Source organism: Lepidothrix coronata, unplaced genomic scaffold (genome assembly GCF_001604755.1).
Source record: "Lepidothrix coronata isolate B3197 unplaced genomic scaffold, Lepidothrix_coronata-1.0 Scaffold28, whole genome shotgun sequence".
NCBI lineage: Eukaryota > Metazoa > Chordata > Aves > Passeriformes > Pipridae > Lepidothrix > Lepidothrix coronata.
Genome location: NW_016690208.1, coordinates 3,792,530 through 3,806,623, shown reverse-complemented (window position 1 = coordinate 3,806,623; position 14,094 = coordinate 3,792,530). Strand labels below are relative to the sequence as shown.

General features: G+C 44.9%; 1 protein-coding gene across 5 annotated transcripts in view; it reads left to right on the top strand.

Moving 5' to 3' along the window:
- Positions 1–14,094, top strand: part of BRD3 (bromodomain containing 3) — a 47,460-nt gene that overhangs the window by 23,846 nt on the left and 9,520 nt on the right. For all 5 annotated transcript variants that reach the window (XM_017810206.1, XM_017810205.1, XM_017810209.1 and 2 more), the window contains 6 exons: positions 3,767–4,093; positions 4,717–4,854; positions 5,803–5,950; positions 7,432–7,646; positions 9,270–9,641; positions 13,865–13,993. In XM_017810206.1, coding sequence (XP_017665695.1) covers positions 3,893–4,093; positions 4,717–4,854; positions 5,803–5,950; positions 7,432–7,646; positions 9,270–9,641; positions 13,865–13,993 — 1,203 coding nt within the window. In that variant the 5' untranslated portion in view covers positions 3,767–3,892. The remainder of the gene's footprint in view (positions 1–3,766; positions 4,094–4,716; positions 4,855–5,802; positions 5,951–7,431; positions 7,647–9,269; positions 9,642–13,864; positions 13,994–14,094) is intronic.

Sequence of the window (14,094 nt, the reverse complement as noted above, 5' to 3'; positions counted from 1 at the left end):
GAAAAATTTTTTTTTTTTTTTTTTTTTTTTTTTTTTTAAAAAGTCCTCCCAACCCAGCTGGGTTTTTTTGATGACTGGTTTGGCTGAGGGTTGTGCCAAAGCCCACGGCCTTGCTGGATGCCACGCTGAGGTTGCAACTTAGCACAAAAGGACAGACTGAAACTTCAGAGAAGCAAGATTTATTTGAGGGTTTGGGTTTTGCTTTTAATTATCGTCTCAGACTGAATAAGAAGGAGGAGAAATGCTCAGTGTGGGAAGCAGTGTTCACTCTTCGTGTGTGACAGCACTTTAGGGTGTACTTTACATTTATAATATCAAAACTGTAATTGCGCAGCCAGAAAAATCAAGAACAGCTTCTGCTACTTGAACATTACAGGTCTGAGGAACAGGATAAGTAGTGACTTAAAAGTTAAACTTTAAGAAGCTATTACTCCAGGGCTAAAAGAAGTCCAACCTTAGCCCCTCATTGGAAAGTGCACATGATGCCTGTGCCAAGGCTGGTTTTGGCAGTCTTTGCTCCAGGCTTGTACAGTACCTTGTACAGTGGTGTCCTGGATCACAGCAGGGCTCCCTAATAGTTTAAATATTTATTGATACTAGTGCAGTTTCAGTAGGTGCTGAAGTGCTTGGACTGGAGCTGTGTATTTCAATTCTACTTGTAGTTACAGGACAGTTTGGGTAAATTGCTTGGTTTGTGTGTTTGAGTCTAATTAAGTGTCCTCTCGGATGATTTGTGTGGTGAGTTGGGATGTCAGATGGTTGTGACTCTCACTTTCCTCATTTAATAAATGATGTCTCACAACCAGCAGATTTCTCAGGCAGGGCCATGACCTCTCGAATTCAGTATCACTGACTTTTGGACATTTTCAAAGCATTTTAACCCTCAGCTTGCAGAATCCTCATAGTGCTGCTTTTTGCTTTCTAAATTAATACCATTTTGAAACTTTAAAGGTGAAAGAATGGCTGTAGAAACAAACTTTTAAAGATTACAGAGTGATCCAGTATCAAAGCAGCTTCCCTAGCAAATGATGAGGAAAGCTGATGGACCGAGGGTTAAAGGGTCAGTGAGGCACATGCACATTAAAGTTGTATTTATGGCAGAACAAAAACTTGTAGTGCTGCCAAGATAGCCCAGGTAGCTTTTCCTCTCTTTCAGCTGCAGGATCCAGCATTTTAGTGCCAGTGCTGTTAAGAGGTTTGTAGCTACTTTTGGGTGTAATAACCAGTGAGTTGGAACGTGCAAGTTAAAGAGGATCAGCTGTCCAGGGACTGCCTGACTTGGCTGTCGTGGTTCTGCCCCTCCTTCTTTTGGTAATGTTCTTAATTAAAATCCTTTCTGAGTTGTGTCACTGATGACTGTTACATCCTTCTTTTATGTGCACTGTACAAGCCTTGTTTAAGCTTGAGGATCAAAATGGGCATGTGGAGAGGCAGTGCCTGTCCCAGAGAGTTTACAGGCTGCTGGGTGGAGACAGAGAGGAGCAAAGGAGCTCCCACTATCTCCATGACACAGATGAGGAGCTGTGGTGTGAAGATACTGAACACCTTGGCTAAGGTCAGAGAGAAAGTCTGAGAGAGGCAGCAGCTAGATCTGTGGTTTTTTTGAATTACAGTTCTGGGATTTAATAAAAATTAATTAAATTTATCAAATGGAATATGAGAGGTAGGAGGGCATCAGGAACTTCAAATGAAAAGAGAATCATATTTAGCCTTAGGTTATTTAAAGGGAAGACTTAAGTTACACTGAGTAGTTTCAAACTTGTGACTGAAATGCTCTCTAGCAGTAGGAATTGCTCTCTGTGGGTGTTTTATTTCTCCTCAGTCCTTGCATTGGATTCAGTTTGTTAATCAAGAAGACAGCAAACAGAATGCTTCACTGGTGGTCACCAGGGGCCTGCAGCCAGTGTTGAGTATTCTTGGATGATGGATGTTGCTCACAGACCTTGGGGTCTGAAATCCATGCAGGGAGCTCCCCAGAAGGAGGCTGAGGGCAATTTCCTAATTATCTTTTTTGTTCTTAATTCTTTGTCTATTCCCCCCCACACCCCAATCTGAGGATTGAATTTTGCAATAATTTTGCTGCTGCTTTGACTTGATGGAACACCAGGAGAAAATCCTTCCTGAGTTTTATTCCAAATGTGAAATCCCAAGGAACAGCTTAGTTTTGAAATTCCTTGCCCAGGGGATGCCAGCATCCCTCTTGGTTGCTTGGTGATCACCATGACTCTCATCAGCACCATGATCAGATGAGGAACTAGTCCTTTTTGAGCTAAGCTGGACTCTTGAGTTATCAAAGAACAGGGACCAGGGTCTTGATTACATGGCACAAGGAAGTCCCTGCTTTTTCTGCATCTTTGGAATATGGTGGGGCTCATGGACAAATGTTGGCAGCATCATAACCAGACTTGTCTGTTCCCTGCACATATCAGCACGTGTACTCACACAGGGGTTTATTTTAGGTTTTTAACAACTTCCTCCCTCTCTGCTGCAGATCTGTTTGTGTTTGTACACATCTATTTTTGTAAAGCTCCCCCCCCCAGTTAGGTATGTGTTTACTTTTTGCCTTCATCTAATCAGCAACTCAAAGGGTAAGTTGATGTTCTATATTTAGTCCAGATGTTCAGCAGAGATGATAAAGGCTGTATCAAAGCAGAGGTTTCTGGGTTTTTCCTGGGATGTCTCTCCTTCCTGTGTTACTGCAGGTTCTGTCTCTGCTTGTGTTTCTCAATGCAGCCCAGAAGCATATGTCAGTGAGAGTATTTGTATGGCTTTCTGAACTCATTTGAAATAATTTGCCTCTAGAAAGTGCTTGTGGTCTGTTTGCCATGAGAAGAGTAGCTGCAGTCCTGATGTGAGTTGAAATATCCAATGTTTATGGAAGATGACATAGAAAAGCTGTTTACCATATGGTACACAAGGCACGGTGATACTGGGCTATTTTTACCCCTGCAGTTTGCTGGGGGAAAACCAGAATACAATAATGCAATTTATGTATTCTACTGTATTTCATATGTGCTTTTAAGAGAGAACATGATAGTGTTCTCTTAGCCAGGGATATAACATCAATTATTATTTATATTGAGCCTGTGTCTTGAAACTTTGGTACAAAACTAGGGTCAAAACCAGCCAGGTACATGCAGTAAGGGGCATACTAAGACATTTATGAGATTCAAAGTTCAGATCACTTCAAGTTAAGCTGTTTCTGGTGACACCTCTCATTCACAGCATTTCCCTCTGTCCTTTCTTTTCATTTCCCTGGATCGAGGTCCTCTGGCAGCTGTTGTCTGCTCTTGATTATGGGACTTTAGACTAAGCATTGCACCAGAGTAGAGACTTGTAAGCTGACTCAGTGCCAGGCAGCGTGGGTCTAGAGACAATGCAGTTCAGTTTACACGGAGCTGGAAGCTATGGATTTACTATCTTGGATCAGTACATTCATGGGAGTCTGCATTACATCCTAACTGTACTCCCTAACTGTATCCTTAGGTTGCCCCAAGTGTTTTCTTGACATGAAAATGCTCTCTGAGCCAGATAAAGCAAGGACTAGTCCCATGAAGCTTTCTGTCTCTCTGCAGGCTTTGAATTTGGGAATTGCTGTTCTGCTGTCTCTGGGGTCTTGACCTGTGCCCATCATCAAGATAAACTGTGTCACAGGGAATGAATCCGCTGGGGTGAAGAGCCCGAGTTCAAACACTCTTAACAGCAGAATTGTCTCTAAGGTGCCTACTTCAAGTGTCTGTATTTACACATTACCCTCTTCCTCTAGTTTGCTCTAGGTTGTATGGTTGGACCCTGGAAATGGGATGTCAGTCCCGTTCAGGGAGCATAAAGGAAGAAAGAAAATCTCCCCGTTGCTGCTGCCGTAACAGCGAGTGAGAGCCCGAGCGGGAAAATGTCGACAGTCACATCAGCAATCCAGGCTCCTCAGGGCCCTGTGAATCCGCCGCCTCCGGAGGTGACTAATCCTAATAAGCCTGGCCGGAAGACCAACCAACTGCAATATATGCAAAATGTTGTGGTGAAGACCTTGTGGAAGCATCAGTTTGCCTGGCCTTTCTACCAGCCTGTTGATGCAATTAAATTGAATTTGCCGGTAGGTTTCTGTCGTCTTCTGCTCGGTGTTGTGTTCCTGGAAAGCTTTGCGTTGGTGAGATGGGTTTTCTGATTGCCCCGGCGTGGAAATATTGGTGCCTGACATCACACTGGAGGGTTGGGCTCAGAATGTGGCCTTGGTGCCATGATGAGAAAATGACAGTGCATAGCCCTGTGCCCCTCCAGGCTAATCACAGCCTCTGCAGATGCTTGGGACCAGCCCAGGGAGAAACTGGGTTAAGCCTTTTAAACTGGTGGAAGCCTTTTAAAGGCCAAAATGCTCTTAGAAGAGAGACTGAAACTTTTAGCACAGTTTTAGCCAGGGCTGGCACTGATAAATTTCTGTAAGTGCCAGGGGCAGCCTTTTAGAAAGTTTAAAGTGCTGATTCCCAGACTGGTGGTTGTGGAAGGAGCTCAGGTGCTTTGTGGTCAAGTTCATAATAATGATAGACTAAAACAATAGAAATTAAAAAGTAAATTGCTATATATATTTACATTTACAATTCCCAGAAAAATTGGGGTGTGTTTTTTGAGAGGGGGAATGAGGAGAAAGCAGGTATTGGAGGAAGATGTGATCAACACTCTGTATCAGGAGATGTAATATCTTCCCTTTTTCTCCAACAGGATTATCACAAAATAATAAAAAACCCCATGGACATGGGGACGATCAAGAAGCGCCTGGAACACAACTACTACTGGAGTGCCAGTGAATGTATGCAGGATTTCAACACCATGTTTACAAACTGTTACATTTATAACAAGGTAAAGAGCCCAGACAGACCCAGCTACCACTGTTACTCTGCAGGTTTTGAGCAGGGCCGGCTCCGGGCCCTCCTTGCAAGGGTTTGAAGTGCCACTAATTGCAACCACATTACTTGAAATGCACAAAGCTGTCTTTGTGCTGTGCCTTTCTTCCCCCAGACTAGTTAAAATGGCAAATATGCCTTTTAGTTATAGGTAGATTTCTGATCTGGGGTTATGTAGCGAGTTTTTGCTCCTTTTATTTTCAGTTAGGAATTCTTTGAGGTGAGCTGCAGTTCATGCAGTGCTCTGCAGGTGTTTTGTGATGCTTTAGTGCTGTGCCACACTGACTGGCAGTAAATAGTGTCTGCAGCAGAGAACAGTTCAGGAAGCATAACTCTGTTCTTTGACTCTGTCTCCATAAATATGTTCGTACTTACACACATTTAGAATGCTTATTATTATTTTTGGGTTTGGCTTGTTTGCTGTTTTGTTAGGTTGTTAAAGGCCTCTATTCTTTGTATTATGTTTTCTAGTCGTTTGTCATCATTGACCCAGACTGGAGAACAGCTGAAATAAACAAATTAATTAGTTTGAGCCACAGAATATGTGTTTAGACTCTTCCTTTGGACCTGCTGGCAAGCAGGGGAGGACAGCTCATCTGTTCCAGTTTGCTGCTTCCATGCTGTTGCACAGGATGCTGGTTATCAGGCTCCTACTGGAAGTCCTGATAACTCTCTGGATGCAGTGTACTTAGGGGCTGTAATTATTGCATGCTAGAGCAGAATAGAAGAGCAGGAGGGGTGAAAAAAGGCATGCAAGGAGGGGGAAGAGCTAATCTGTTTGTTCTTGGAGTTTGAATACCATAATTTATTTGAAGAGCAGTGTCATCAGGGTTTTCAAAGCCTGATCTTGAACCTCTCTGCTTCAAATATGATACAGCATGGGCTCATCTTCTTCTTTCTGCAGCCCACAGACGACATTGTCCTCATGGCCCAAGCCCTGGAGAAGATATTTCTGCAGAAGGTTGCCCAGATGCCTCAGGAGGAAGTGGAGTTACTACCCCCAATTCCTAAAGGCAAAGGTCGCAAGCCGTCAGCGGGCACCCAGAGTGCAGGTATTGACCCACCCAGGGACTGGAGGTGTCAGGAGCTGTTGCTGAGACCTGGCCCACCTTCCAAGCTGCTTGACTTGCCATCTGTGACTTGCCCATCCACGTAGCACTTCAGTGAGGGAGGGCACTGCTGTTGCTTCCTGTGTGCAAAAAAGAAATCAAGGCAAGAAAAGACAAGGTAGTCAGACATGCCAGTCTGCTGCCAGTGCCAGACCATGGCATAGAAGGCCTGTGCAGATTTGAGTTTTTACAGCTCACCCTGGGTCTTGGCAGAAATCTGACACAGCAAAGACTTGGACTCGAATCTTGCCACTCCCCTAAACCCTGTATAATGGGTTTTTTTGCACACACAGTTGCAATATCCTAGAATTAAAGTTTGATCAACAGAAGAGATTTATTAAGCCATTGCAGAGGGCTGTGCAGACCATTACATGTCAGTGGAAACTAAGTTTAGTTCAGCTTACCTAGAGTTGATTTTAAATGGATTTCGGACTAAAATGTCTAAGCATGGTAAAACAGTTCATAAAGGAGCTTGTGTTGCAATTTTTTCTTTCTCTAAACAAGGTCTGATTGTCTCTCTGGGAAAGTCAACTGTTCCTCTGTTTTCCCACATCTCAGGTCCTAAATGGAGCTATAACTTTATCCAAGCTCAGAGAAATTTGTGATGATGTGTCTTTTCAACATCCCTTGATAAAAGCTGCTCTAAAACGTAGAAAAGGTTTGCTACTTTGGTTATTAGTTACTAGGTTTGTCCCCTTTAACATTACACTAGTAGGCAGTTCTTTAACAGTCCAGGTATAGCGTCAGAGACATTCAGGCTATCAGAAGACTTAAGCTCGTCTTAGAATCACAGAATCATGGAATATCCTGAGTTTTAAGGGACTCACAAGGATCATTGAGTCCAGCTCCTGTCCCTGCACAGGGCAATCCCAGGAATCACACCATGTGTACTCGTGGCAAATCTGAAGTGCTTTGGACTCTTGGGTGTTTAGGTGGCTTAGGGGAGTGGTTGCTACCACTTGCATAGTATGAACCACCTCCCTCTGCTCCACCTTCTTGAGCTCCTGCTTTTTTATGAATTCACTGTAGCTGTGAGGGCCTGAGAGGGGTGAGGACTGTCCCAGAGCAACACACACCCCATGTGCAAAGCTGGAAGTATTTTGCTTGCATGTGGCTTGTGGTGCAAGGACTTAAGTCAGAGATTTCTCATTTTTGTTGTGCCCTGGGTAACAGCACTATGCAAATCACCGTGTCCTTTGTGCCCTGAGCTGGGAGCCCTTTGCCAAGCCCATGAGTGCACAGTCCAGTGGCACCACACAGACTATGCTGAGTTGGAAGGGACCCACAAGGATCATTGAGCCCAGCTCTTAGCCCTGCACAGGACATCCCCAAGAGTCCCACCGTGTTTCGCTGTGTACCCAGTGCCCTGTCAGCACCTGCAACCACCAGTTCACTGCAGTGAGATTTCTCTTTATCCTCCGAAGGAACTCAGCAAGCCGTGGCCGTGTCTTCCGTGTCCCCGCCGGCGCCGTTCCAGAACGTCCCTCCAGCCGTGTCTCAGACGCCCGTCATTGCTGCCACCCCCGTGCCAACCATCACCGCGAATGTCCCGCCCGTCACTGCCCCCCCTGCCGCCGCCCCCCCTCCTCCTGCCGCTCCAATCATGCCCGTGGTGCCTCCCACGCCACCGGTCGTCAAGGTAAATGGAGAACTCTTCCTCTGCTTCACAAGGCGACCTTGCTGAGCAGCGCTTGGGTTTCATCCCCTCGCTGCTGCTTCTGCGCGTTCCTTCTCTCCACGTGTGCCTCTGCCTCTCTGGACACTGTTGTCCCTTTGGGGTGAGCTCAGACAAGTGGTCACTGTCGAGTTTTAGGGGGTTCAGAAGAGTTTTGGCAGTTTTACCACACCCCAGTTGAGGTGATGCCAACTGAGATTGCTCCAACCCAGTTCCAGGCTCTCCTTTGACCATGGCCTTCCCCAGTGCTGGTGCTCCAGGAACCAGAAGGCTGTTGGAGGTTCCTCCCATTTTTCACCAGAGCATCTCTTCCCACTGTAACTGAGCCCCTGGTTTTACTGGGACTGTTCCTTTAAGGTTTTTGGGCTCCAGCACTAGGAATGTTCCTCTCTGCTTTAAACCTGTTCAAGACAAGCCTGTCACTCCAGCTGGAGGAGAGTGATGTTGCCTGAAGGTTTTGGGTGCATTAGTTCTGTCTTCCCTACTGAGTAATCTTATGGGAGTTGTCATTGGTGTTTTGCTATTTATTATGTTAATTTATGGGTAAATGAAAATGTTGCTCTAGATAATTGGAAATTTCTTAGCAAACTGTGTATTGCTTTAAAAATGATGAAAGCATAGCTCAGAGAAAGCTGGTGGGGTTTTTTCTAAACTGGGGAAGGAACTGCAACAGTACTGGTGAGGTCACTTGGACCAGAAAAACCACTTTTTTTTTTTTCCTTCTTTTTTTTTTTATTTAACCCTATATTTTGGGAATTACTAGAGAAATTGTAAGTCAGATCTTGCAGCTGAGCTGTCCTCCTCAGAAACCTGTCTCATCCTTCAGTTTCTGTCCAAAGAACTTGCTTCTGAGAATCAATTTAATTTTAAAACTCCAGGATGAAACCAGAAGTGAGTTTGCCAAATACACGCTGCAAAATTAATTCTGCTTGGGATTTACTTAAGATTTCCCTTAGATTTCTCTAAGGAACTTTTTCCTCCCTTTCTCCCTCTCCAGAGAAATAAATCCTTCACAGGAGCACAAGAGAGCTGACTGGACAGTCACAGCTTGAATTTATGTGCAAGGGTTTATTTGCTTAAGGCGAAATCTACCTTAGCACACCCACTAAATACAGGGGAGCGAGGGCTTGTGGGTCTTTGGTGATTAATATGCTTTGGTTCAGAACTTATAGCCTGATCCTGCCACTGGGGACTCAGACATGTGGTTAAGTTACTGACACTTGCTAAGTCCCGATGCATCAGCTGAGCTGCAGTAATCGACCGGGCGCGCTCCTTTCCCTTGGCAAACACGAGGTAAGAGTCCTTGGCTTAAATCTCAGTGAAATACTTAGAGCTAACACGTTTTGCATCGTGGCTGGGGTTGGGTTGGAGTCGTGCAAATGGTTGGTTACCGTGGCTCAGGTGATGTGCAGCAATACATCGTGTTGTGGTCATGGATTGCGTGTTGAAGCCTCTGCTCACGAGTCCCGTTTACCCCGGTGAAATAACCGTGTTTCCTGTGAGAGGACAGGCAGAAATAAGGCAGGGCTGTGCTGGGGTGTCCTGCTGGCCTGAGGACTCACAGAGCCTGTCCATCTGCTGTTTCAGAAAAAGGGAGTGAAGCGGAAAGCGGACACGACCACCCCCACCACCTCTGCCATCACTGCCAGCCGGAGCGAGTCCCCCACGCCCCTCTCGGACCCCAAACAGGCCAAAATCATCGCGCGGCGGGAGAGCGGCGGCCGGCCCATCAAACCACCAAAGAAAGACCTGGAAGACGGAGAGGTCCCCCAGCACGCAGGGAAGAAGGGCAAACTCTCTGAGCACCTCAAGTACTGTGACAGCATCCTCAAGGAGATGCTCTCCAAGAAACACGCAGCCTACGCGTGGCCCTTTTACAAGCCCGTTGACGCAGAGGCCTTGGAATTACATGACTATCATGATATTATCAAACACCCCATGGATCTCAGTACTGTGAAAGTACGTCCTCATTTACCACCTCTTTTGCAGGGTGTCACAGCCCTCTGGTTGCAGAGGACTGGCTCCTTCTGGGGGAGGGGGAAGGGACGAGGGTGGAAACTGAACTTGTTTGGATATCAGCTGGATGTTTTTATATTTTGTTTCCTTCCCTTCTCCTTTTTTTTTTTTTTTCCCCATAACCTGGGGCAGCTTTTTGTTTCTGCCTTGCAAAGCAGATGATGTATGCAAAACAAAGTAAGATGGCATCTTCTCCTCTTTGTGGAGCCATTTAACTGGTCCAGCCATTTAACTGGTGTCCTTGGGATTGTGTTGCACTCTGAGAAGAAGAGGTGCTATATTTCATAGGATTCAATTGATAGTATCCCATTTCCAGAAACTGTTGCCTACCTACTTGTTGGCATGATGTGTGGTCCAGATAGGCTTACACTGAGCAATTCCAGCCAGGATGTGATGATCTGGTTCTCAGGGAGGGGAGGAATAACATGAGGGTTGCAGGGTTCATGGCTATTTAAGAGTTTAGCTTAGTATGGTTCTATATTCAAAGTATTCTTCCCAGTAGACTGGGATATTTTCTGAATCCCTTCTGCATATTCATGTACCAAAGCCATATCTTTCTAGTTCCCATCTTCTGCTTGTCAGCCAGCCATTGCTGTGTTGGTGGAGATGAGACTTCCATGTGCAGGGGGTTAAAGTGTTTCTGCTGGCTTTCACTAGTGTGCCAGAAGGGTTTTGCTGCCAGTGAGACAATGCCTGGGATTGTCTTAAGTGCCCAGGTGACAGGAGAGCAACTGTGTTCATGATTCTTTTTGTGTTCCTTGGTAAATCCTAGGTAGTATCTGGAACCAGTGTGTCATGCTCAGATGTGTCCTGCCATTCAGCCATGATGCTGCAGGGGTTCTTACTACAGCTTGACTTCCTAGGGATGCTGTGGGTCTCCAGAGATATCTGCAGCCTGGTAGATTGAGTCCCAGGTGAATGCAGTAAGATTAGAGATGAAGAGAGTGAAATCCTGACTCTCTCAAGGCTGCTGCTTCCATCTGTGCCTAGGTGACTTCTGTGCTGTATTCTGCAAAATGTAGGTGCAAAGCTGTGATTTCTTGGTGACTTCTTCACACTTAAATCTCTTCATAGTCCTGACTTCATTCTTTTAAAATAGTGCAACTCTGTCCTTTATCTGTAAGTGCAGGTGATAGTCTCCCTCTGTGCCTGACTAGTGTAGGGCAGAAAGCTGGAGACAGGTTAATGACAGACCCAGTGGAGTCTTTTATGCCTAAAGACTCTGGGTTTGTCTTTTCACACGGTAGTGTTTCTCTTAATAAACTTGTTTGAAGTGCTGTCTGGTATTGGTTTTTTATGGAGTGTTTTATTATCATTGCTCTTGGCCTGTAGATCACAGTGTGACTTCTCTGAGATGCAGTCCATAATATGTTAACTGTGTGGAACAGAAAACTGCCATTTACAGGCAGTGTAATTTTCCAGTGTCAGGGACTTTCTCCGTGGCTCTGAAAGGTTTTAGATTTAATTCTGCACAAGTGACAATGGCTGTGATAAAGCAGCACAACTAACGGCCTTCAAACTAATCTGGAAGGAATTATGTGAGAAACTAAAACACAAGCATTGCTGCAGCTATAATATGTCTTGTCACTTCGGTTCTCTGGTCATGTGAGGTTTGGTTTTCCTCAGAGAATATCCTTCATGTCCAGGAGCACTTTTTTCCCAGGCTGTGCATGCAGCAGAGGTGAATTCAGGAGGGTTTGGAGGCTGTTTTCTCTGTGTGTGGTGGAGGAGGCAGCTTGGCTGTCATGACTGTGCCGGTGGCAGGTGAGATGGAGAGGCTGTAGCTGAGCTTGTTGCAGCCAGGAGCAGAGGGATGTGCTGGAATGCTGTGCTGGAGCTAGGACAGAGTGAGAGCACCTGAAGGGACAGGATCCATGAGCTCATCTCCACCTCAATTCTTTGGTGGCCATCACAGAGAGGGAAAGAGCAGAACTGCTTGAAGTAGTGACCTGCTGCTGGGTCACAGCAGCAGCAATGTGGGTGTCTCTGCCTTTGGTTTACTCAGTGGTGAACAAGCAACAGTCCTTGCTGTGCAAGAGGATTTCTACTTGTAGTAAAGCACTACCTCCAGGGACCTAACTGTGCTCATGGGTTAATTTTCCTGCAGTGAGTTGCTGTAGTTTCAGAACAGACAAGTTCAGGGTCTTGAAAGCGAGGAGACATTCTTTGCACACTCTGGGCAGGACAAGGCTTACCTTAGAGCAAGAGACACATTAGACATTAGGAAGTAAATAAACATTAAAAAAAGTTTATGAACATTAACAAGTATTGAACAATTGATTGTTGAGGGAAAAATGAGATTGCTGTGGGTAGACATTGTGTGGGACAGAGAATGGCTGAGCTGGCCTGCCTGTACCTCTGCCAGTCCTGCTTGTCTGTGGCTCCTGATTTGCAATTGTAAATGTAATCACTTTTTTTTTTTAAGCAGCTGGATATCTCAAAGTGTATTTGTAGCCAAAGATATTCCAGCCCACCAATTTAAAGTGCCTTTATTACTTTTGTTAAGATAATTATTCTTTACAAGAAAACAAAACAAAAATCCACAGATTAAAAGTGTTGGGCTAGAAAAGTGTTGAGTTTGGATGAAAAGCAGAGCCTCAGACACTGGAATGTATTTCATAGGCAGTAATCAGGCAGTGAATATGCCAAACAAATATAAAAAGGCCTTTCTTACAGTAAGATGTATTTTAAAATAAACAAACCCTTTTGCTTGAGCATATGTTTTGCTCTGGAATTGGCCCGAGACGCTTTTCAGGCGGGAGCACCACAAACCTATTTCCCTTTCTGCCTTTGTGCTGTGGCTCCCAGGCTGTCTCCTGGTTTGTTCACCAAGAGAATGAGTTCTCCTGACAAAAGTTTGACAGATGTCTGGCAGGGGCAGTACAGCAGGGAGCAAGGCTGCAGGAGTGTCACCACCCTGGAGCAGGTCTCTCTGAATCTGCATCCCTGGAGGTGAAATTCTGCCCTATTCCCAGCAGAAACAGTTCTGGGAGCCATTGCAGTGTTTCCAGATAGTTACAAGGTCTCTCATGTAGATGTGAAATTTCTGTAGCTTTCATTGAACAAATGGTAATTCTGCTTGTGTTTGGGGTGGATGACAGACCCTGAACATCCCAGATTTCTGCTGGGATGGGGAATGTCTGCCTGCACCCTGTCTGCCAGTCAGCCCCTTCCCTTCACTGGGGATACAGGTGCACAGGATATACAAAAGGGAGGCTTGTATGCACTTGGCAAATAGAGAATTTCTTTAAACCCAGGTCTTTTAAATGCAAATGAAATCTAGTGTTAGTTTCTCTTTCCTTTCAGCAGGAGTAATTGGAGCTAAGGTTTTATACATAGTAGTAATATATGCATAAAATCAATTAAGTGCTAGGAATGCTATAAACTGTTCTCTAAACCCATGTCATTCAGTCCCAAACAGCAAGAGAAATGGACGGAAATGAGAGCTGAGAAATAAGAGAAAGGAACAAGGTGCAAATATTTAGCTCCTGATACTTATTCTCACTACACTAGGAAGTAACATTATGAACAGGTTCGTAAAGGGGGAATTCTGTATCAATTGGGCTTTTAAATCAGAAATAGGTGGTGTAGTTTAACTGTAAATACCTATTTTGCTGTAGGAATTGCCAAGCAGTCTTCCTGCCTGTGTTAGCAGGAAGTCAGAGCCAGATTTTCGTCATCTTTTCTGCCCTTTCAGATTTACAGGGCAAATACACCCAAGCAGCACACAGAAATACACACTGAAGGTACTCCTGTAATTGTAACTTGCTCATTGACTCTTGCCCTTTATATCCATTATCTTTGTTTGTATTAGTTCCAGCAAACCCCTTTTTCTAAATGTTTCCTATTAGAATGTGGACCCTGACAGATTTATATTTTACTACTTAGAAAACAAGCCAAATTTAGAATCTTAGTGTTTAAACTGTTGTGGAGCATTATCAACTTCTTTGGTTGCCTGGTGTTTGTTTGCTTGTTTTATAAAGCAGAAACTCTGAATGTTATTTAGGAACCAATAACCCAAATCAAACTACCCTTCTCTTAGACAAATGGGACTTTTCAGGCTGCTCTGTCTCCAAGATGCACGTTGTCCTCCCCGCAGTTGCTACAAATGCCTTTTGCTCATGGCTTTTTTCTCCCCTTTTTCCCTTTGGCTTGTTTGTTTGCAGAAGAAAATGGACAGTCGGGAATACCAGGATGCACAAGGTTTCGCAGCAGATATTCGGTTAATGTTCTCTAATTGTTACAAGTACAATCCTCCAGACCACGAAGTGGTAGCGATGGCCAGGAAGCTCCAGGTAAAGGTGTTGGCAAATGTGTCTTCCAGAGTTACCTTTAGTTCAGCTACAAGGTATCAGTTCAGAGGTCCAGGTGTGGATCTGCTCTTGGCACCAGCCAA